The following is a 21,684-nucleotide window of genomic DNA, read 5'->3' as shown; positions in this document are numbered from 1 at the left end:
TTAGAATAATTTTATCTTTGAGCAATGAAATCAATATTGATTAATTATTCAACCTTTCAATCAAATATGTCATTTAATCAAAGCAATATTAAGCAAGTTCATTCAAATATGTCATTTAATATTTTTTTATAATATTAAAAATAATTTATTAAAATTTCATGATACTTTCAAATTTAAATTTAAAAATAATCTATTCTATTTCAAGAGATATCTATATATTCCAAAAAATAAAGTAAAATTATGTATTCTTTAAATCCTTCACGACTTCTAAGCTATAAGATGTTTTGAATATAATAAGACCTTGAATTTAATATCAAAAGGTTTTTGGTTGCTTCAAATGTACAAGACAGTTAAAGACTTTTTGCAATTGTGAGATATTTGTTCAAGATCAAAATTCTTTAATATTGACTTTACAAACTTTTTCAATCACTATCTATATCAAAACTACTATGATCATTTTTTTCTTTAGATTTTATCTTAAATCTTTCAAGCTCATATTTATATGATTATATATTTGTAATAGTGATTATTTTATTTAGATGGCTCATTTTTTATTATGTACAAAATCTACCACATATAAAAAAAAATAGCTAAATTTTTATTTAATAATATTTATTACTATTATAGATTATCAATTAATATTATATTGGATAAATGAGACTAATTCATATCAAGATTTTAGAAGATAATCTTTTTAATTTTAAAAGTGGATATAATTTTATCTTTAATTTTTTATTTTTAAACTAAAAAAAATAGAATAATATTTAAGATACATCATTAATTACCATTAAGGTAATTAAAAAAATTATTATGAATAGAATTTTTTTATAATAATATAATACATTCTTTTACTTAATAAATATTTTTTTGTGATTATGGTTATTATCTATAATTTAATATTTTTGGCTTTCTAAAAATTGATAAACTTATAATAGAAGATTTAGCAAATTATTTATTAGAGCTAAATATAACAATGAAGGCACAATTAAAGAAGGCTCAATAACAAAAAAGTATCAATGCCGATATCTATTAAAAAAATCAATCTTAATTTCATATTGACAATAAAGTATGGTTACATTGTCATAATATCAAGACTTATTGTACTTGTAATAAATTAAATTATCATATAATTAGATCATTTTTTATTTTTGAATGAATTAATCTAGTTATTTATTGTTTATACCTACCACAGTTTATAAAGATCCATCATATATTTTACATATCTTTTGTTGAAGCATACAAAATTGTAGATATATTGAGAAGAAGACAAATGTCTTTTGTTCCTATAGAATTAGATAATAATCTAGAATTTGAAATTAAAGAAGTCTTAGAATCAAGGTGGCATTGACTTAAGTTGAAATATTGTATTCATTGGAATTTATTTAATATTAAAAAATAAATATAGAAGCTTGCAAATAATCGTGTATATACAGCAAAGAAGGTCAAAGCTTTTCATTAACATCTATCAAAATAAAGATGAAAAATCAAGCAATTTTTTGCTATAAAAGAAATGATATTCAATGAAGATTAAATCCCATCTACTATCTTTGATTATAATTTCTTTGTATTTGTAATGCTAAAAAGATGAAAAATTAATAACTAATAGATTTAATTCAAAAGCTATCATTTATTAAGTTAGTAGATAAGATATTTCAATTATCATAGTCTTTAAGATAATATAATAAAAATGAAGATATTCACATATAATATGTTCTTTTATAAATAGATGGCAAGATACAATACATTTGATATCACAATCTTAGAAGAGACTTCCAATGTTTTGTAATATTATTAAAAGTAGAATCCACTCATGATGGTATTCTAAATTTTTTGTTTGAAGGATGTTATAAAGGCTTCAATGTAAATCAAATATCAAAGTAATCTTCCTATTCTAGTATAGAACACTATTAATGGTTGAGAAGACCTATCAACTTCCTTCAAATGGAACAAAGATTAGAGTATAAGAGAAATATAATTTATTGTATCATGGACTTCTTTAATATGTGATTATTACATCTTGAAGAACTTGTTTTTAAATAGAGATGTAATGTCATAGACATCCATATTTATTCCAATAATTATCTAAATAAATTGAATATTTAGAAATAAAATAAATTAAAAAAAATTAATAATATCTTGTAGAGAAGCTTCATATTTGTATCTTTTCTTTCATATGTATCTATTAATGATTGGTAGATTAAAAACAATTCCAACAAAGATGTTGTGTATTATACATATTAGTGAGTTGTGATATAAGTTGGATATGTAGCGCACATATATAAGGCTTATCTTTCTAGTTAAACATGTGTCCTACCAATTGGACATGTGTTGGAGGTTCTATAGAACGTTGCATATCTACCATCTTTAATTATGGTTACAAATACAAAAAAATATAATTAAAAAAATCATAATTATATCATTAATTTTCTTTGTATTTGTATTTAGAATTCTTAATCAGATAGTATATATAAAACAAGAGTGAAACCTTCACTCTTGTCAATTCTTTTCTTACTTCTAGTCTAGTTTTAAAAGTCTCTAATTTTTTTGTCTTTTGGCAATAGCCATTCCAATTTTTTCTTGACTATATATATATTTAAGTTATTTTTTATTTTTTTATTTACATTCTTTGAGTTTCTATCTTTAACATCTATAGATTATTAAATATTTTGATAGAAATTTAAAATTTTAATATTTTTTTATATCTATTTTATTACATTATAGAAAAATAAATTGTTGCATAGTTGTTGTTCTATCTTTATAAATAATTTGCAACATCATGGAACCATATCCTATACTATTAGATCATATTAGTGATTAATTTAATATTTTTTTTATTGTCATCATGTTTTTATTTTATTATATTTATGATAATTTTGTTTAACTATGTTGATTTTATCAAAGAAAATCAATTCATTAAATTTTTTTATTAGTTCTAGCATCTTATAATGATTTAATTTGGTATTATTTGCTATATAAAAATTAGAAAAAAATGTTTTTTATTTATAAAAATAAATTTTAAAAAAATTATCTAAAATTGTACTGAAAATATAATCTAGGAAATAAAAAAATAAAACATAATAGATTTAAAAATATATTTTTTGTCAAATCAAAACTAATGTGCAGAGGTATAATACACACAACAAGAACACATTAAGAAAAATCTACATTTATTTTAGAATCACATCAAAGTCAGTTTTTAAATTCATAAATCAAACCTACTAAAATAAAATAAAAAATTCGATGAGTCCAAAAAAATCTACAATGAAAAATTAAAAACCAAATCTTAAGAATAAAAGAAACCTTTTTAGAGTTTTTAATAATTTAAAAAAATGAAGTATTTAAAATTTTACTTTTGAAATTCCTATTGATTAGAAAAATAGATTCATTTTAATTGTAAAAGTTAGTGATTTTGATTTTTTTCATAAAATAGATACTAATATAAATATATATATATATATATATATATATATATATATATGTATATATAAGAAACAATTAATTTTAAATTTTAATCCTTCTGATTTTATAATATATTTTATTTAATCTAACTCAAAGAAATGTTAAAATATAACTAAATTATGAATTAAGAATACTTATCTATTTTAGAAAAGATACGTTTTTTATATTTAAATTTAATACTACTAATTTTTTTTACTTTCTTATTATCATTGAGAGTAATGTCAATAATAAATATATGATTATCTATTACTGATAGAATTTAAAATATATATTTTAAACTCATGCTCAAATAAATGTGTGTATATTAATAAAATTAATATTTTATAATACTCAAAAAAATTGTCTTTAAGTTTATATTATAAAATTTATATTTTCTATTAACAATTTTATTTGTATAAATTTTTTTTAGTATATATATATATATACATATAAGTATAAATGTATGTAAATGAAAACATTAAAAAAATTATTTTGATAGTCTTTTAAGTTACAAGTTTGTTACTTATTCAAGTACAAAGACATATTTATTAAAATTTTAACCTTTTATGTTTCTTTATGAATGGAATTAATAATTTTTTAAGACTTTAAAACCCTCTTTTCAATCCCAACTTTTACAAAGACAATATCTTTATTTAAAAAGCAATACAAAGCAAAGATGCATTTGATATTTTGGTGCTTGTGATTTCTTATGAATTACAAGAAAAACCAATAATATAATGTTAAGATGAGTTAAAAGAAAAAAATTCCAATTTTGAGGAAGATCAAAAATATAATCAATATATATTTAATATTTCATAATAAAAAACTATATATATGACTAATATTCTTTATATTACAAAAAATATTTAAAATATATACATTAATTCATTAAAAAAAATTAAAATATATATATCATTTATATCAAAGTATTAATATTTGTAAAAAAAACCAAGACATTAGTCTAATCTTGTTCATAAGAAGATGTTATTATTAATTTTATTATTATGATTATATTTCTAATTTTATATTTTATATTACATCTAAGTATTGCAAGTATCAAATAATTAATGTAATGAATAATAATTGTCTAAAATTATCAAGAATCATTCAAAACTTTCCATATAAAGCTCATAGTTGGATTAACTCACTAAACAACAAATGCACTAAGCAATCTATACATCACTTAGTGCTTCTAGTTGTGTTGTTTTGTTTAATTGAAAACCAGATTGTGTCTTAAATTTTGGTCTCATGATCTATTTTAATAGAGATAATTTAATCCACTAATAAAAATAAAATAAAATTTTAATTTTATATAAAGAAATAGAAAATTTAATATTTTTTAAAGTTATATTAAAATCAATAATACTTATAGATCAATAATTAAAATAACTTTAAAAATGCAACATCTATTGAACATATAGAATAAATATAGTCTTCTTAAAAAAAAATCAAATCTTTATGTTGATTAAGAACAATATGGTAATTTGCTAAAAACATTAGATAATACTTTTAAGACAAACATGTAAGAAAATTTGAAAAAATATACATATTCTACTAAAACAAAATACAATCTTTAAAATAAAATCTAATAAAGTTAAAATCAATACCAAATATATACTAATTCTTTTTTGATTGCTTAATTGAAAAAATATATGAAATTTTAGTTGAAAACTTTAAAAATTAAAAATCTTTGTAATACTCTGATATTTGAATTAGAAAAATCTGCTAAAATATAATTGATGTCAATATTTACATCAAACTTCAATAATTTTATCATTTATAGAGTTCTAAGTATACGAATGGATATCCAAAACTATACTTCAAGATATAAAGATATAATAAATAATAAGAAGTTGCTATAACAATATCCCTATATTGTTAATGCAACACCTTCTTAAGTTCTCATGATTAATTTAGTTTATTGTTAGTCATCTTTTCCTATACCTAGCTCTTGTCCTTATTATCAATCCATGTCTACCATCTTGATCCCCTCGTCTCCATTTTCTATTTTCCATTCTTAGCTTCTATTTCTCCTCTTTCCCTCCACGTCTCTATTCCGAATGCCTATCTCTTGTTTTCATTCCTTATCATTGTAGATGGCAACATAACCTTTATTTATTCATAAAATTATTTTTTGACTAAAACATAGTTGATGTTGGATTGCAATCTTCTTATTGCAATTAAAAGATGATATGTATTGTTTAATTTAGACATTGTTGGATTATTTAAATTGTGTTTTGGGTACATATAGAATCTAAAATTCCCAAATGAAATTTAAAATATATAAGTCTTTTAAAATAGACATTATGTGTAAAATCCATGACTAAAAGTTTTGGAATTTATGGTTGGTTATCCAAGTAAGAAACATGAATTGCTTTGAAATTTGTATATCATTTTCTTTAAAATGAGAATGGAAACGTAGGAGGGGCGCTAGGAACAACAATTGTCAAGAGTTAGGACAAGGAAAGGGCACTAGGAACAAGGACTAAGAATAGATAGAGGAAACTAGAGATAGACTAAATTAATTATGAGAAATTAAGGTGATGTTGCATTAATAATATAGAGGTGTTACTTTAGCGACTCTCCAAATGATATTAAAAATAATAATTAAAACTCATATGTATATATCATTTACAATAGAAACATCAGTAAACTATATAGATGTATGATATAGATAGTATAATTATCTTTCATTATTAATTGATTTTATAATAATGACTAAATAAATTACTTGAGAATGATGCAATATATATATATATATATATATATATATATATATTGCTATAATTTATAAATTATAATTACTATCTTATAAATATATATATATATATATATATCTAAACCTACATATATATACATAGAAGTTGAGGCATCATTGTTGTCAATTAATATATAATATATTGACTTTAATTTAAGCAATTTGTAAGTATAAAAAGCAATTTATGTACAAACAACATTTATAAGATATCACAATGTCTCTTTCTTTGTATTTGTGAGCATATATATATATATATATATATATTCACATTCATTCCTATATACACATTTATAAAATATAAAAAAGTAAACACCTTCACATTTAAAAAAATGAAAAATAAATGAAAAATAAATATCACAGAAAAAAAAATGTTCACCTTTATAACAAACAATAATCACAATCAACCACGACAAAACATGCAGCAGTTACATTTATTTGAACCCACTTAAAATTAGTAAAATTCATAAATTATATCTCAATAAAACTATAAATAAAGAACATGTCATAAAGAGTTGAATTATTGCTTGAATATCCAAAAACAAACAACTAAACTTAAGTTAATAATCTTTCCACATTAAGTACTGAGATGTGCTTATCAGCAAAAAACATCTTCGTCCCACACAAAACTACAGTACAACTCAGCTCATATCCGACTAAAATCCTATCCAGGATGAATCTAATCAAACGTTTATTTCAAATACAGCATTAAACGATATCGGTAATTAACAGAATTCTCCTTGAAATAATTCTTTGAACATGATATAATCGTCATCGTGTCAATTAAAACCGCCACCACAGAAAAGACCTCAAATATTAAGAATTGCAAACCCCACAATGCGACATAATACTTCCCACCACAACTGCATTGCAAGATCCCGTGGAACATGAACCCTAAACCATGGCCAAAAAAACACCATTACCGGAAACCACGCAATGATCAATCAATACAAGATTTCGCAGTCGTTGCTGCGATTCGAAGCTTGAGATCGAAGCTTTCTCGTTGTCCATCAGCGTTCTCAAAACGACGGCGGGATTGTCAGAGGATTTGGGAAGAGTCGCTCCCTGAGCTCGGAATCGTTGCTGCAACGGGAGGTTTCGGGCGGAGATTGGCGCCTGGGCATTTGGGACCGAGGGTCGACGATATGGTGCAGTTTGCGAGTGAAGAGGCGCGGGAATGGAGAGAAGCGCTGGATGCGTACGAGGACAGGCTGCGAGCCATAGCGGATCCGAAGCTCGTGGAGCTGGATACGTTTTATCGTGTGGAGCTGCCCGCGGTGGTGGCCGAGCGGCGGCCGGAGGCGCACATCTCGCAGCCCGAGCTCGCGAAGATCATGGACTGGAAGCTGAGTCGCGGGAAATGGAGGTACACAAATGTTATGCTGGCGATCTTTGCTCATGTCTGCTTGATCTGAAGGTGCATTTTCGAAGCTTCGGGTTGAATTTTGCGCCCAGTGCGGCGTTCGCTTTGAAATGCTATCTGGACGCACCCGAAGGAAGACTCCGCGTGTTGCATGTTGGAACCTGTGAACGTATTGCGACACCCGAATAGAATTTGAGAGGATCGAACTCCTCGCGAACGTTGTCCCATTTCGTTACAGTCATGTTCGAATTTCGACGGACTCTCATCTTCTGTTTGCAAATGATCGCGAGCAGGGCTCGACTGCAGAGCTTCGTGGCGGGCCTTAGCGATGACGAGGTGCGGGCGGCATCGCGGAAAGCATTTGCGGCACTTCCGAACCTGAAAGAAGCCATCGCCCAGCTCTCTGTGCTCAAGGGTGTAGGACCTGCAACTGCATCGGCCGTGCTGGCCGCATATGCGCCTGCTGAAGCCCCATTCATGTCCGATGAGGTAAGGCCCCGAGACCTCGTGACGGTCAATGTCGGAACATGACCTCGCAATCTAGCGAAAAGTGTGCCTTCGATTATAATTGTCAATCTCCTCTCTACATGTTACTTCTCAAGCTCTGGCGAGGCAGACATCAGCGAGATCCTGCGATGGTTAAAATTGGATGATTCACCACCGTCTAGATGCCTTGGAAGTCTGAATTCTGGAGCCATTTCCCTCGCGTCTCATCGTGATGTGTACTGGAGAGAATTGGAAGCCGTGACACCCTTGCCATTGCAGGCTATGGTTGCTGCGGCAGGGAGTACCAAAGACTATACGCTGAAGTCGTACCTTGCCTTCGCAGACAAGCTCCGGGAAAAAGCGCATGTACGCCTCCACGCATATTTTTGTTGTGATGAGTGCGCAATTTCAGTTCACTAGACGATCGCGGAATGCGGCGTTCCTTCTGAGCCACGTGGATTCCTGCTAGAATACATGCCTACTTTGTGAATTCTCGAAATGGAAGCACAAGCTTGGCTTAAAATGTGCATCTTAGACTATTCACATGAACCAGTGTGCTGATTCTCACTAGACGTAATCTGCCTTCAGGAGCTCAGCAAATCAGGTGAGACTATGGAGAACTTTACGCCCTCGGATGTCGAGAGAGCTCTGTGGTCGACTGCAGCTGCGAGCATGCCAAGAAAGACCTCCAAGTCCGCCACGGCAGGTGCTTCAGCCACAACCAAGAGCGTGAAGAGGAAAAGAGGGACCTAATGGATGGCATCGATGTTCTGTCTCAGTTCTTTCCACGCGCAGCGTCCCAGGGATCTACCACTGGTTCCCTCAGGTCCTGTGGTCTGCGAGTTGCGTGATGTGAACATAGACTCGTCGAAATCGGTACCTGCATGAGAACAGGATCATGCCGTGGATCGAGAGCTTCGGGAGGGGACGTGATGGCTACACCAACCTCAAGGCTTGTGGAGTCTATGTGAGTCGAAGAGGGGCTTTTGCGGAGCATCTCTCATTCTGTGCAAGTTAAATCGATCTGCGCCAGACGTTCCGCTGAAGCCTGCTCGATAGGCCAAACTCAACACCCAGTACGATGAGCACGAGTGAAAGTAAATAGCAAATGCGGATTGTTATGAACTACCTAGCCATGCGTGTACTCTCATCACTGGTTGGTAACATGTAGCTAACATATGAGGCCTTAGTTGCGCCAGGCTTGTGATAAACCATTTGCTGCGTCCCGAGTGGTCGTCGCCCAGTAATCGAAACAGTTTTGCCTCACAATGCCACAGAAATTTCCAAATTAGACAAAGTATGTTAATTAAGCTTGCGTTGAGCACAACCAACGCCTCCGACCACTTGGAACGTCCCAGTGCGGAAGCGCTATTCGACAGGCCAGCGTGGCGATAGCACGGTGATGTATGCGACGCTGTTGAAGGCACGTCAACGGCCTAAAATTTCCACATATCAGAACCGCGGCGAGGCCAATCTGAGTGAGTCCAAGCAATGCGTATTTGGCACACGAAGAAGTACTACGGTGCAATCTATTTCACTCTCGTGAAAATGCTGTACATAGCCAGTGATTCATGCAGTTCGCAAAAGGCCTACTCGATCAGCTAACTCATCGTGTTGCTTCTTCAAGCAAGCTTCTTTTCCATCAGCAGACTGCTAGCAAAGTCGAGATCAAAATTCTGAGAAGGTGGATCCCCGATGCAGGGGAATACGGCATCGGCTTCGCTGAAGTCCTCGTTCTCGGTGTACCCGCTCTTGGTCACTATGCACACCATGCCGGCTGCCTTAGCAGACGTCACCCCGATGTGGCTATCCTCGATCACCACACACTTCTCCGGCTGCACATTCAGAGTGGTCGCAGCGAGCTGATAAATGGCGGGATCCGGCTTTTTCTTGGGAACCACGTCGCCGGCGAAAATCTTCATGGCGGCCGCGCGCTTATCCCCGAGCATCACGCGCACGATTGCCGACACAGCCCTCTCGTTGGAGGTGCTGCACACCGCAACCTGCACGCCCTTGTCCAGAGCTTGATCGATCAGCGACGCCACCCCGGGCCGCAATGGCAGCTGCCCGGTCTCCACCAGATCCATAAACAAGTCCGTTTTCCGCTTGTGCAGGCCCGCCACGAAGTCCTTGCGCTGCGCTTCCTCCACGGACGCGGGCCATCCCACGCCGTTGAAGTAATGCGTCATCCGCTCTTTACCACCCCCAATCTCCAGAAGCTTCCCGTACAGCGCCACATCCCACGCCACTTGCAGTCCCTTCTCTTCGAACGCCTTGTTGAAGCTGATTCTGTGCCCGTCGCGCTCCGTGTCCACCAAGACGCCATCGCAATCGAACAGCAATGCGTCAGGCAAAGCGGACACCACCTTCATCCGCCATGCGCCATTCCTCTGCAACCTCCCTGCGTGTGCGACCAATCTGCAGCTGCTAAATTTTCCGCCGCGGAAGAAGCCACAATTGGAGCTGGAGGAGGTGGTGACGGCCGGCGAGGCGAACAAAACGGATTGCAAGGTCGCCATCCCCGCCATGGACATTGCGGAATTGCAAAATTGCTTCCAGAGGCGCAGAAGACAGACACAGCGTTGTGCTTGGGCACAGCCAGTGCCACACATGCGTTGGATGATTCCTGGCGCGTGCATTCGCCGAACTGGATAAATGTCGTGGATGTTGTGTGTATGGTGGGAACCCTGGCCTCCACGCAACTGGCGATGCCCAGGCAGTACCTGATTGATATCCGTCTCTGATTCAGTTTGGGCCTTGTCCTCCAGCCACGAACTCTGGTGACTAATTCACATTCATTGTTGGATGAATGTTTTGAAACAAGAGGCGCAAAACACATTGATTCGTATTTCTTGCCAAATTTTGTTGATGTTAGATTATTTGCATAGCCTTGATCTCATCTAGCTGCGAAACGGCAAGCGCGACACCGAGCGAAGGAAGAGATAAATGCTTCAGCATTCGCAGACGACAGTGAGAGGTCGAAGGAATGGAGCTCTCTAGCCAAATAAACCGACGGCGAGACGGCATTGAGTTCGGAACGACTCGCAATCTTTGAAACAAGCAGATGTGTAAGCATAGCAGTCCGAACCGCGACCAGTTTTCCTGGTCTATTTATATATTTCACCGATTTGACAATTTCACATCACGACGTGCAGCGATGCTTGTGAACATGCGGAGGTCAAGAAATACCTGTTGAGTGATAATGATTATGTTGAATCACCTAATGTCAGAATTATTGAAGTTTAGGGGATTGTGTGTTGTTGTTTGAATGTACGGTTGTTACACATGAGCACTTCTTTGTGTACATAATACCTTAAAACCATTGCCGCGGAGATTATTATAGAGATTTGTCGCTTGCTTGAATTGCAGGAATTTGTTCGCTGGTGCTTAATTCGCCAGTTGCTGAGTCTCTCATCTCAAATGTCTTAGGCAAAGCTTGGTAATTGATGAAGTTGCGGTCTCTGGATCTTGTCCTCTTCCAAAGCATGATGTTGAGAAGCTTATCGGTTTCCTCTACATTCAGGTTTGCAGCCAAAGCTCAGGCTCTGCTCTGAGAGTATAACGATGTTTGATGTCCATTACATCAACCCAATTTGTGATCTTTTAAGCGCGCAAAATGTTCATGCGAAATGTAGATGATTATATGTCGATATCCCCGGCCCGCTGAAGCTTACTATCCAGTCTATTTGCAATCAGCAATGTGGCTATGTTCTGATTCTAGGGGTTTTAGGGAGAAAGCACTATGTTAGTTCTGAACATCACCCACTCTAAGTCTCTGGCGATCTGGCCACAGATTGTAATCGTATTTGTAGTAGTAGGGCAGTGATTCATGAAGGAATCTTTGTCGTCATTTCACTGACCATCTTCTGTTGGTCTTCCGTTCGCACCTTCGCTGTGATATAATGAGTCTTTTTGATGTGGTTTCCAGCAATGTCTAACTGAAAATGACAATGTGCAGGCCGTCATCCTCTTCACCGTTTTAGTATCAGGTATCCGTTGCATGAAAGCAGTCAAATCACCTGCTCGTTTTGAGGCAGCGAAGGAGCAGCGAGGAACCCGGCCTTGACTTTGAGAAGCATTCCTCCTAAATTAGAAAAACTTAAAACCAAAGAAGTTCTCAGTTAAGTTTCAGACCGATAGCTCAGCCCATACTGTCAACAGTGTGATTGCAAATGAGAACGCACTTTAGATTGCAAATGAACAAATTTAGTGTATTAAGCAAACCCTTTCTCCATGCGTGCACAGCGTTTGAAAAATGTACAATTTATACACCTTGTGGTCTCATGAGAGTCGGCTGCTGCACAGCTGGATTCCTATTCCAATCTGGAGCCTGGTCAGAACGTTTTGGAAATTATCATCTATGGATTTCTACATCTGCAGTTGTGAAATGCGTGTTTCTTCCTCTCACTGATGAGATAAGTCTGTTGCATTGCATGGTAAAGACCTGTTTCATTCCGGTCATGAATCAAAGTCTACACTTTCCCAAGAGGATATCGCTTTGCATTTATACTCCGAAGATGTCATGTTGTATGGCCCTCTGTCCCGTTATTTGCATGTGCTAAATTTTAGACCCGGTTCGAGAAATTAGAATGTAAGCATCGCAGCATTTAGTGTGTTCAGCAAAATTAGTTTTAATCATTTTGTTGAAACATCTGCCGAGCTAACCTAAAATGGCTAATTCGGTCCCATATCTATCACTTTGAGCTCATTCATCGTGTCGCGAGGTTTCTTCTTTCATTCTACAGCCGAATTGTCGAGCGGTGTGAAGCAGCTTGCAAGCAGGTTAGGGCAACAATTTTGAGCTTGAGAAGGTAAGGATTCCTGATACATTTGCTGACAGTTCGTGCGCTTAAGTCGTCGCTGACCCATGACAAAGCACAGTGTTGAGGTCGCAACTGCCGGAGTCACTCTTGTTGGATTCAGAGTGAAGAAGATTAAGGGTGCATTGGGCATTACGCATTTTCGTTTGTAGCTTGGCCCATTTCGAAGATTGTGAACAGGCGGTGGTCGGTGTGCGAAAACGATTGAAGCAGCGGAGAGCAGAGGTAGATTTTGAAGCTTTTGTGATTTTGAGGTCACTTGCAAGAGCTGGAGTTCTCGGGCCGCAGACCTCAGCTTCTCTCTTGGGTGTTTGGTCATCGCCGCGCATTGCACCAGCCACGCTGAGACATAATTTCCAATAATATCGAGTGGAGTTCGTGGGAAACTAGCTTGTTCGTGTCGCCATTTTTTGTTTCGTTGTTGACGCAGTAGTTGGGCATGTTCCAGTTTCGGCTCCCCTAGCTCGCATCGATTTGAAGCTTTTTCCCCATATGAAATTTGTGGGATCCAATTACTTAGATCTTGTGGATCAACTAGCGTTAGCATGCTATGCATACACAACCTCGCGAACGTAGTTTATTCTCGGATTAAGTGTGTGTTTGTGTCGACTCATTCTGCAGGTACAACCTTTTTTTGAGCTTTTAGTTCAACCGAGCATAATCTCGAGAACGGAGAAGTCATGATCATGATGGTTTTCGCTGCGAGCGGTTTGAACCGATGTCTCGCAGCACCAAAGTTCAGATAGCTGTGAATTCTAGGGTTTCAAATGTGGTGACAGGCCTGGAATTTAATTAAAAAATTCAGATCATTTGGCGCTGAAGAATCCAATTTTTGAAGAGCTCATGACGACGCTGCTTACGGAAGCCATTGCAAACCCTTTCAGATGAAATAGTCAACATACTACTTGGAAAAGTTGTAAAGATGCTGGACCAAGAGCTACAGATCGTCGCAGGTCGTAGGGCTACCTCCGCTGACAGGAGCGCCTTTGCGTCTATTTCACCTGAAGCTTCGACCTCCATAGACGTTACGAAGATGGGTGTGTATTTTATCCTCAACCTTTAAAGAACTTATCAACACTTTTCAAACATCTGTAGCAGCATGTGCGTTATGGTTGCGTTTTAGGTTATGACCTTGGTATTCCAATACTTTGTTGAATAATTTGTGACGCTGCATCTTTTAGCTAATTTGTTAAACGTTGGATCTATGTGCAGATGAACCTGTTTTGAAACCCCAAGACCCTGAACCAGAGGGGGAAGAAGTAGGTCTACTTGCAGACACGAATAACGTTCCTCAGTTTCAGAGGAAGGTACTTTCAACGAGGAAGAAACGATGGCAGCTGTTCGGAGTGGAGATGTCGCCGGACACCATCGCCATTGCCATGGTGTATTTTGTTCAGGGCATCCTGGGGCTGTCTCGTCTAGCTGTCAGTTATTTTCTTAAGGACGACTTGCATCTCGATCCGGCCGAGGTAAAGTTTTTGTACTTATTTCAGAGCCATGACGGCTGTATTATGTCAGCTTCAGTTGGACAATCGACGACCAGCTAATAAATGAAACGTTATCGTTTTTTCTAGCTTGCTTTCTCCACACACTATTGTGAGAGAATCGCATACGAGTGTTAAATGTAATTTTTCTAATTTCTACTGAGGATAGCATTATTTGCATTGTGATTTGTAGTACAAGTAAGGGTGTTTGTTTCAAGGTTTGAATTTATGTTTTGGCATATGAGCTGCAGGCAGCACTTTTGCAAGGCCTCTCTGCTCTTCCTTGGCTTATCAAGCCCCTATATGGATTCATCAGGTGCCTGAACCACTGGCTGAGGATTTTGCTGTGTGTGTGAGGCATGCATCTGTCATACATTTTATTTCAGAGACTACAAATTGCTATTTTACTGTAGAAGTGAGTGCAGGAATTCTTTTGTTTAATCAAAGCATCATACGCTCATGTCAACTTGTTTGTGATGCAGCGATGGAGTACCTCTGTTTGGGTATCGAAGACGATCATATCTTGTCCTATGTGGCTTGCTGGGAGCTTCGTCTTGGTTCGCATTGGCTACTGTAGTGAACAATAAGTATGCTGCTGTCTCTGCAATTCTCCTCAGCTCTCTATCAGTAGCCTTCTCTGATGTTGTAAGTATGAATCGACCATTGTCCATGGCGCTAGGCCGGGTGTCTATGCAGTATCCATGATACTAGTTGGTCAGATAAACTGTGTGTATAACCAGTTTTATACATGTGATTGCGTTTTACGGGTTCTTTTTACCTACTGATAATGAGCTAACGTCCTTTTCCAATCACATAACAAGGGCAATTTTCGACAGTGAAATTTGTCTTTCGCTGTTTCTTAGTGCATCTTTCAGAAGTTTTATTTTCAAATATGTTACTCTATATTTTAATTAGCTCCCAGAATAATTTCTTTATAAGACCTTTCATAACAAGTAGTGATTTGTGTAGGTGGTGGATTCCATGGTTGTCGAAAGAGCCAGAGGCGAGTCCCAAGTAACATCTGGCTCTCTTCAATCACTTTGCTGGGGTTCGTCTGCAACAGGAGGCATTGTAAGTGCGTACTTCAGTGGTTACTTCGTCGCCACATATGGTGTAAGGTTTGTTCAAAACAATCGCAACGCTTTCTTTGCTTTTCTTTTCTTTTCTCTTTTTTCTTTTTTTCTCAGTACTGTAGCTATCATGAATGTCAAGGTCGCTGGTTCAATACATCAGTTTTTGTTTACTATTGCTTAATCAGGTTAGAAGTTTTGAGTATGCCCTATCCAAAGGCGTTGGAATATTCATCAGCAACATACGAGCATAGAAAGCATTGTTAGATCAAGCTTCCAGCGTGATCATGTGTCCAGAATACTTAGCAAAATTATTGCGCTGGTTCTTTGCAGTTACACGTGCCAAGATAACATTTTAAATGTCGATCAATTCACAATGTATTGGCAGTTATGGTTACCTAATGATTGAACATCAGTATATGTCATATTTTTTGTAGGTTCGTGTTTGCTATTACAGCTCTCTTGCCCTTGATAACGTCAGTAGTGGCAATCCTCGTAAAAGAGGAGCGCCGACGCGCATCTACTGTTGTGGATCTAGAAGCACTTGAATTATCTGGAGCCAGTCCACGTCTGGGATTTTTGGAAACGTCAAGAAGCCAATTAATCTGTCTGTGGGCAACTGTAAAAGAGCCGAACATATTCATGCCGACTATATTTATCTTCCTTTGGCAGGCAACTCCAACGTCGGATACAGCTATGTTTTTTTTCACGTAAGAATTATTTTTGTCTCCTCATAGAACATTTCTTTAACTTCTAGCCGGAAAGGATTGACCGCATCATATAGCAAGCTTAACTTCATTTTCAAAGTTCAAATTCATTCTCGGTACTAATTGATCTTGTACTGCCATCGACCATGGCCCATGCTACATTGCTTTTTGGATGCAGGACAAACCAGCTTGGGTTTGGAGCAGAATTTATGGGCCGTGTTAGACTTGTTACAGCAATTGCATCTCTTGCAGGCGTTGGTGTTTACAATGCCTGCTTGAAACATGTTGCGTTAAAGAAGATATTTTTTTGGAGCACCATAGTAGGTACTCTTTTAGGTCTCACGCAGGTTAGTCCTCCTTCGCGAGCTCTTTTTTTGAAGTTATTGAAATTACGAACCAGCTGAGTTTTCATTCTAAAGTCTTAGCTCATGTATTTTGAGGTTCTGCATGCAGCTGCTCCTTGTCACGGGGATTAACCGCAAAATCGGAATTGGAGATCAATGGTTCACGCTGGGCGATACACTGGTGTTGACAGTTCTGGGACAGGTATTATATAATGGCTTCATTCACGAGTCTTTCTTTTTTGAAACCTAAATTTTCCTATCATGTACTTAAAACTAAGCGCCTACTCAAGATGATCTGCATGCTCCACTCTGCACTCGGTGAACCGGGACCTTCTTTGTACAGGCCGGGTGAACCTGTTCAGTAGGAGCAGATCTGTCAGATATTTGTAACAGAACTGCATACATCACTGAACCCAAAGTGTTCTAAGATTCTTGGAACTATCATGTCGTAACCCTCTGACGTGTAAAAGATAAATTCAGCAATCCTCGTGAATTATACCCTAGAGTACGGAAGTAGAAGACATTAATTAGGGGTATTAGGTTCTACAACACTATTTATCACATATCTGCGTATGCTGAAGGTTCTCGCATGTAGTTTGTTACCATCCACTACACCTATTTATTCCATACATATAATGCTCTGTTTGGAGTTCACCATATTTGCGTCTTGTTTGAAGATCAAGTTTTTATTTGTTTTATTTTATTGTTTTATTAACTGTGCTAGTTTGTAACAAAAACTGTATGTGTTGGGGTGGGCTTCAATGTTTGACAGGTTTCATTCATGCCAATTCTCGTCTTGGCGGCAAGGCTTTGCCCACCAGGAGTAGAAGCCACTCTATTTGCAACCCTAATGTCCATCTCCAATGGGGCCAATGTGACTGGCGGCTTTTTCGGGGCAGGACTGACTAAGCTGTTGGGAGTGACCAGCCAGAGCTTTAAGCACTTGGCGCTACTGTTGGTTATTTGCAACTTGTCATCTCTATTGCCTCTGCCCTTCTTAGGCCTTCTTCCCTCAGAAAGTGACATGGATGCTGCAGTTGAGAAGGCAGAGAAAGCTCTTCTAGGTACCGGAATTTCAAAGAGAGAGTGACTAGCCTGTGGTCTGTTTATCTAGAATGAACTCCAGCCTTGGCACATGGCATAGTTTCACACCGTTCAAATTAGGCCACCTCATGTATTGAGATTTGACCCTTCTCGTGGACTTACTCAAACTTGCGTGGAGTTTCAAATGGATGCCATCAAGTTCACTGCTGGAAGTCTTGTTTGTATTTTTAAAATTTGTTTTCACTCACTTGTCTGTGTCTTCTAAGCAGAGAGGAGGCCAAGCTGGGTAGCTTTAGAGGAAAGGAACAGCAACCCCACCCTGGAGCCCATGAAACATTAGGACAAGTAAGCTCGAAGTAAGCGAACCCAAAACTTGCCCTTCTCTGCACAATGCAGAAACCTTATATTCCACAGTTTCGCTTCCAGACCTCAATCTCCATCTATTTATTAAATAAGTTGGATGAGCGCAACATCATCTTGATGTTGCCATTAGTAATAGCGTTGAGCATGTCAAGCTCGTTTTCATAGCTCTACCCGCATTAATTTATGTGCGTTCCTCCGACAAAGCATTGGAGACATTCTCCATCTCTTAGATTTGCAAGTAATAGGTCTGCAATGGATCCTGCTTTGGCCTTTGCATCCACCCACAGAAAAAAGACGGCAGATTGCCTAGAGATTGATTCATTCGTTTTTTCGTGTTTAATAAGCTACCAGGTGCATCTTGTGGCTGGTGCAAATTCTTCTCCCATCTCTTCCCTTTTCCTACAGGAGTGCCTTCCATTGGGACCCATTATTATGCTTATCTTTAGCTTACCCGTTATTTAGTTTATCTGCTAGATTGAAAGTCTTGTTGCTACACCGCGCTCTATGCTTGAAGCAAGCTGAGCTCCTGTTTCAACTTGAATGGTTGAGGCATTGATGATGAATTATTTTACAGACCAATAGTCTTCCTCCACGTTCTACCCACAATACTCACAGAAATAAAGCGAGATATTTGTGTGAAGATATTTGTGTTAAGATGGTGGTTAGTCCTCATAGCTCTTTAAGCACTTTCGTACATTGCAAAGATATCGTCTTTTATCCCATTTTGGATTAACTCTTTGAAGTAATGCTTACATATACACATGTGCTCCAAAATGACCTTGAACTTCCAAAAACTGACAGAAGTAGCTGCCTAAAAGATAAGCAATCTTACCTCTACAGAAGCGAGTGTCTTGTCTCTCAAATGCAAAAACATCATTAGGCTGGATGTCAATGATTTTGAGAAATTATGTTATTTAAAATCGAATTTCTGAGGTTGAACGGGTGATTAAATCCTGATATAAAAGAGTGCCTAAATCATGAAATATTGGTCACTGTGAAACTCATGATCTGCAGTCCAATTTTTTTAATGTCATAGTAATAGTTCTGAGCTCTTGCAGAATGCAATGTTTATGATGAAAAAAAGAAAAAGAAACTCTAAAAAAGATAGTAAATTAATGTTGCTTTACACTAGCATGCTCTAAGAAGAGAATTGCTAATGTTACATCTCCACTAGATATTTATGCACCCCTTGTTACCTCCACATGACTTGAACTGACTAAAAAGCATGCTTCTATGCTTAGGATGCATTTGGCACTCCAATATGGGCCCAAAAATAAACCAACTAAAAAAATAAAAAAAATAAAAGCAAAATTTTGAATTATACAATTTTTGAGGTAAATATTTTTATATATAAAGAAAGATGGCTTGAGACCTATTTTTTCATAAAATATTCACAATCTCCCTCTCAACCACCACTCTTTCTTAAAACAAAGAAAGGAAAAATTACACAAAAGATAAAGGCATATTATTAGTTAGTTGTCTACAAGGTCACATGAGTTGTAGTGATATAAATTCAGGATGTAGCATTACTAATTCTCTCTCAGAATCGTAGATAAATATGTATACATGAATGTGTTTCAACAAACATAGAAAGCTTATGATTCAAACTATGATTCAAATCATGGATCTTTTGAGAAAAACACAAGTATAAAATTGAAAAGGCAACCCACGAAACAAGATGGATCAAAAAACTTAGACACATTAACACTTGCTTTGACACTGTGAGTGCGGACGAGGCTAACTGCGTTCACATGGGAGAGAGGTTGGGCAGTGGTAGGGACGAGCGATTTGTGGCTCTCTCGTCGGAAGTGTGTGAAGAAGAGGATGATGGACATGGCCGAGCTGGGATGATCGGAGCTGCTACTTGCTGCTGCTGTGGGAGGGAGGGAAGGAGACGATGGTTGGAAACGTGGTGATTGCTAGATCAATGACTGTAGCGAAGGCGATGGCGCCAGCGCCCACGAACTTGAGTTGGCACCATGGATTTGTGGAGCGGAAAGAGAGGCAGGGTTTGTTGAATCAGAAAGGGTGCGTGGTGTGGATCACGGGGCTGAGCGGAAGCGGGAAGTCGACTGTAGCGTGCGCTATCGATCACGCTCTGGCGCGCATGGGGAAGCTGTGCTACGTGCTCGACGGCGACAACGTGCGGCACGGGCTGTGCAATGACTTAGGGTTTTCGGTGGAGGATCGGGAGGAGAACATCAGGCGCGTCGGGGAGGTGGCGAAGCTGTTCGCGGACGCGGGCCTCGTGACGCTAGTCAGCTGCATCTCCCCGTACAAGCGGAACAGGGAGTTCGTGCGCGGGCTGCTGGATAAAGGAGAATTCGTCGAAGTGTACATGAAAGTTCCAATTTCGATTTGCGAGAAGCGGGATTGCAAGGGGTTGTATAAGCTGGCTCGGGCCGGGAAGATTAAGGGCTTCACGGGGATTGACGATCCTTACGAGGTGTCGGATAGGCCGGAGGTCACGTTGGAGGCTACGAATGCTGCAGGAGAGCTCATCACGCCGGATTGCATGGCCGAAACCGTGATTGACTATCTCCTGGGCCGTGGCTTGCTTAACGGGCCGTGCTTATCAAACATGTAACGTCGATTGTAAGGTTTTGTGTCGAGAGCTATTTTAGTAGCTTTGTGAAGAATGCTGGTTTGCTGTCCTAGCGACTACGTTTTCCAGCGTTGAAGCTGCTGAGCGAGGCTCCTGCGTCAATGGCACTTGAAAAGTTGAAAGTAGCTTTCTCGTAATTTACAGCCAGATGTAAGTATAGGCAGTGCATGTCATGTTATAACGCCCTTGTTATAATGACAATTAGGCAGCAAAGGATTTAAGCATGTTCAGTACATTATTGCCAGGTTACAACGCCTTGTTGTAACGGCATTTAAATAGCAAGGGTTGCAAGCATATCCAATAAATCATTGCCAGGTTCCAACGCCTTGTTGCACCGGCAATCAGATAGGAATTGTTGTAAGCATATTCAGTTCATCGTCGCCAGATTACAACGCCTCGTTGTAACGACAATTAGACAGCATGAAAAATCTGCGCTTTGTGTGAAGGGAGGATAGTTATTTCGAATGATGTTTTCTTTAGGACTCAAGCGCAAGCTCGGATTGAATCATGTGTTTTGGACCTGCTCTAAACTATCGTGTAAGGATTATATTTGGGATAATACCACTCTATGGAGTATGAGAGTTTGCCCACTTCAGGTCCAGGGTAGAAATCTGGCCCCTATACTTTGTTTTGCAGCTGATAGTCCTACACTCATTGATACTCTTCATACGCAGCTCCGGCTCCAGCAAACTGATCTCCGGCAGAAATCGATCCCGATGAAGGTTTCTGGAGCTCATTCTAGACATCCTTTACATTCAGCTCCATGTTTCTAGGTTATTGTTATCATTATTATTATTATTATTATTATTTTGTATTTTTCTCGAACAAGAAATGCTTAACTACAGAGCAAACATGAACAAGTCGATGACTTGCTGGCGGTTTTACGCTAAAGGTGTCAGTTAACGCCGTAGACCTAATCACGGATGCTTTACGGCAGTTTATTTTCTCAACTTTCCTCCAAGCTTTGGTTTGCCAAGGAAAACACCTCTTGGCTAAATATCTCGACGGTGCATGAAAGTGAATTATTGAACACTTGCTCAGAGCTTGTTTCGCAGTTCAGACCCATTTTAGAGCTTCAGAACAAACAATTGTTTCCTACCCAAACCTTTCTCAGGACTCAGTAAGGGTCGCAGTGTGAGGTTCCTGTTGCACAGTGTGCAGGTTGGCGTCCTATTCACTTTGCTGAACGAAATCTTTGAAAGTTT

The 21,684-nt window shown here is 37.5% G+C and overlaps 4 protein-coding genes and 1 long non-coding RNA gene across 7 annotated transcripts; 4 read left to right on the top strand and 1 right to left on the bottom strand.

The window, feature by feature from the left end:
- The first annotated feature begins 6,661 nt into the window (after positions 1-6,661).
- Positions 6,662-9,311, top strand: LOC112287665 (uncharacterized). Its single transcript, XM_024530920.3, has 4 exons — positions 6,662-7,559; positions 7,850-8,045; positions 8,322-8,408; positions 8,631-9,311. The coding sequence occupies exons 1-4, from the start codon at positions 7,081-7,083 to the stop codon at positions 8,793-8,795; spliced, it is 927 nt and encodes a 308-aa protein (XP_024386688.1). The 5' UTR covers positions 6,662-7,080; the 3' UTR covers positions 8,796-9,311.
- A 210-nt stretch (positions 9,312-9,521) lies between these two features.
- LOC112287664 (CBBY-like protein) lies at positions 9,522-10,659 on the bottom strand. The gene has a single exon (XM_024530919.3). It carries the CDS (start codon positions 10,652-10,654, stop codon positions 9,665-9,667), a length of 990 nt encoding a protein of 329 aa, XP_024386687.2. The 5' UTR covers positions 10,655-10,659; the 3' UTR covers positions 9,522-9,664.
- Positions 10,660-10,972: 313 nt separating this feature from the next.
- Positions 10,973-12,133, top strand: LOC149988192 (uncharacterized). The gene is made up of 3 exons (XR_016504941.1): positions 10,973-11,110; positions 11,472-11,565; positions 12,001-12,133. It is a non-coding gene; the product is annotated as an uncharacterized LOC149988192 (long non-coding RNA).
- Positions 12,134-12,715: 582 nt separating this feature from the next.
- LOC112287663 (folate-biopterin transporter 1, chloroplastic) lies at positions 12,716-18,514 on the top strand. 3 transcript variants are annotated; one of them, XM_024530918.3, is made up of 11 exons: positions 12,716-12,853; positions 13,484-13,899; positions 14,075-14,331; positions 14,598-14,662; positions 14,829-14,991; positions 15,316-15,464; positions 15,854-16,126; positions 16,302-16,470; positions 16,577-16,669; positions 17,240-17,531; positions 17,781-18,514. In XM_024530918.3, exons 2-11 carry the CDS (start codon positions 13,785-13,787, stop codon positions 17,849-17,851), a joined length of 1,647 nt encoding a protein of 548 aa, XP_024386686.1. In that variant the 5' UTR covers positions 12,716-12,853; positions 13,484-13,784; the 3' UTR covers positions 17,852-18,514. The 3 variants fall into 3 exon arrangements, with proteins under 3 accessions (XP_024386686.1, XP_024386685.1, XP_024386684.1); XM_024530917.3 differs by having other exon boundaries at positions 12,776-13,087; XM_024530916.3 differs by lacking the exon at positions 12,716-12,853 and adding an exon at positions 12,885-13,255.
- Positions 18,515-19,571: 1,057 nt separating this feature from the next.
- On the top strand, positions 19,572-21,038 carry LOC112287666 (adenylyl-sulfate kinase 3). Its single transcript, XM_024530921.3, has one exon. It carries the CDS (start codon positions 19,772-19,774, stop codon positions 20,459-20,461), a length of 690 nt encoding a protein of 229 aa, XP_024386689.1. The 5' UTR covers positions 19,572-19,771; the 3' UTR covers positions 20,462-21,038.
- The last annotated feature ends 646 nt before the right edge of the window (positions 21,039-21,684 follow it).

This window comes from Physcomitrium patens, chromosome 10, assembly GCF_059467195.1.
Source record: "Physcomitrium patens ecotype Gransden chromosome 10, ASM5946719v1, whole genome shotgun sequence".
In the NCBI taxonomy this organism is placed as follows: Eukaryota; Viridiplantae; Streptophyta; class Bryopsida; order Funariales; family Funariaceae; genus Physcomitrium; species Physcomitrium patens.
This window is presented reverse-complemented; position numbering and strand designations above follow the sequence as displayed.

Excerpts from the sequence above, each read along its gene's own strand:
- LOC112287666 (XM_024530921.3), top strand. The coding sequence starts at position 19,772 with ATGGTTGGAAACGTGGTGATTGCTAGATCAATGACTGTAGCGAAGGCG.
- LOC112287664 (XM_024530919.3), bottom strand. The coding sequence starts at position 10,654 with ATGTGTGGCACTGGCTGTGCCCAAGCACAACGCTGTGTCTGTCTTCTG.
- LOC112287665 (XM_024530920.3), top strand. The coding sequence starts at position 7,081 with ATGAACCCTAAACCATGGCCAAAAAAACACCATTACCGGAAACCACGC. Across the intron at positions 7,560-7,849 it reads CTGAGTCGCGGGAAATGGAG|GGCTCGACTGCAGAGCTTCG; the intron begins GTACACAAATGT and ends GATCGCGAGCAG. Across the intron at positions 8,046-8,321 it reads CCCCATTCATGTCCGATGAG|GCTATGGTTGCTGCGGCAGG; the intron begins GTAAGGCCCCGA and ends TTGCCATTGCAG.
- LOC112287663 (XM_024530918.3), top strand. The coding sequence starts at position 13,785 with ATGCTGGACCAAGAGCTACAGATCGTCGCAGGTCGTAGGGCTACCTCC. Across the intron at positions 16,471-16,576 it reads CTCTTTTAGGTCTCACGCAG|CTGCTCCTTGTCACGGGGAT; the intron begins GTTAGTCCTCCT and ends TTCTGCATGCAG. Across the intron at positions 16,670-17,239 it reads TGTTGACAGTTCTGGGACAG|GTTTCATTCATGCCAATTCT; the intron begins GTATTATATAAT and ends AATGTTTGACAG.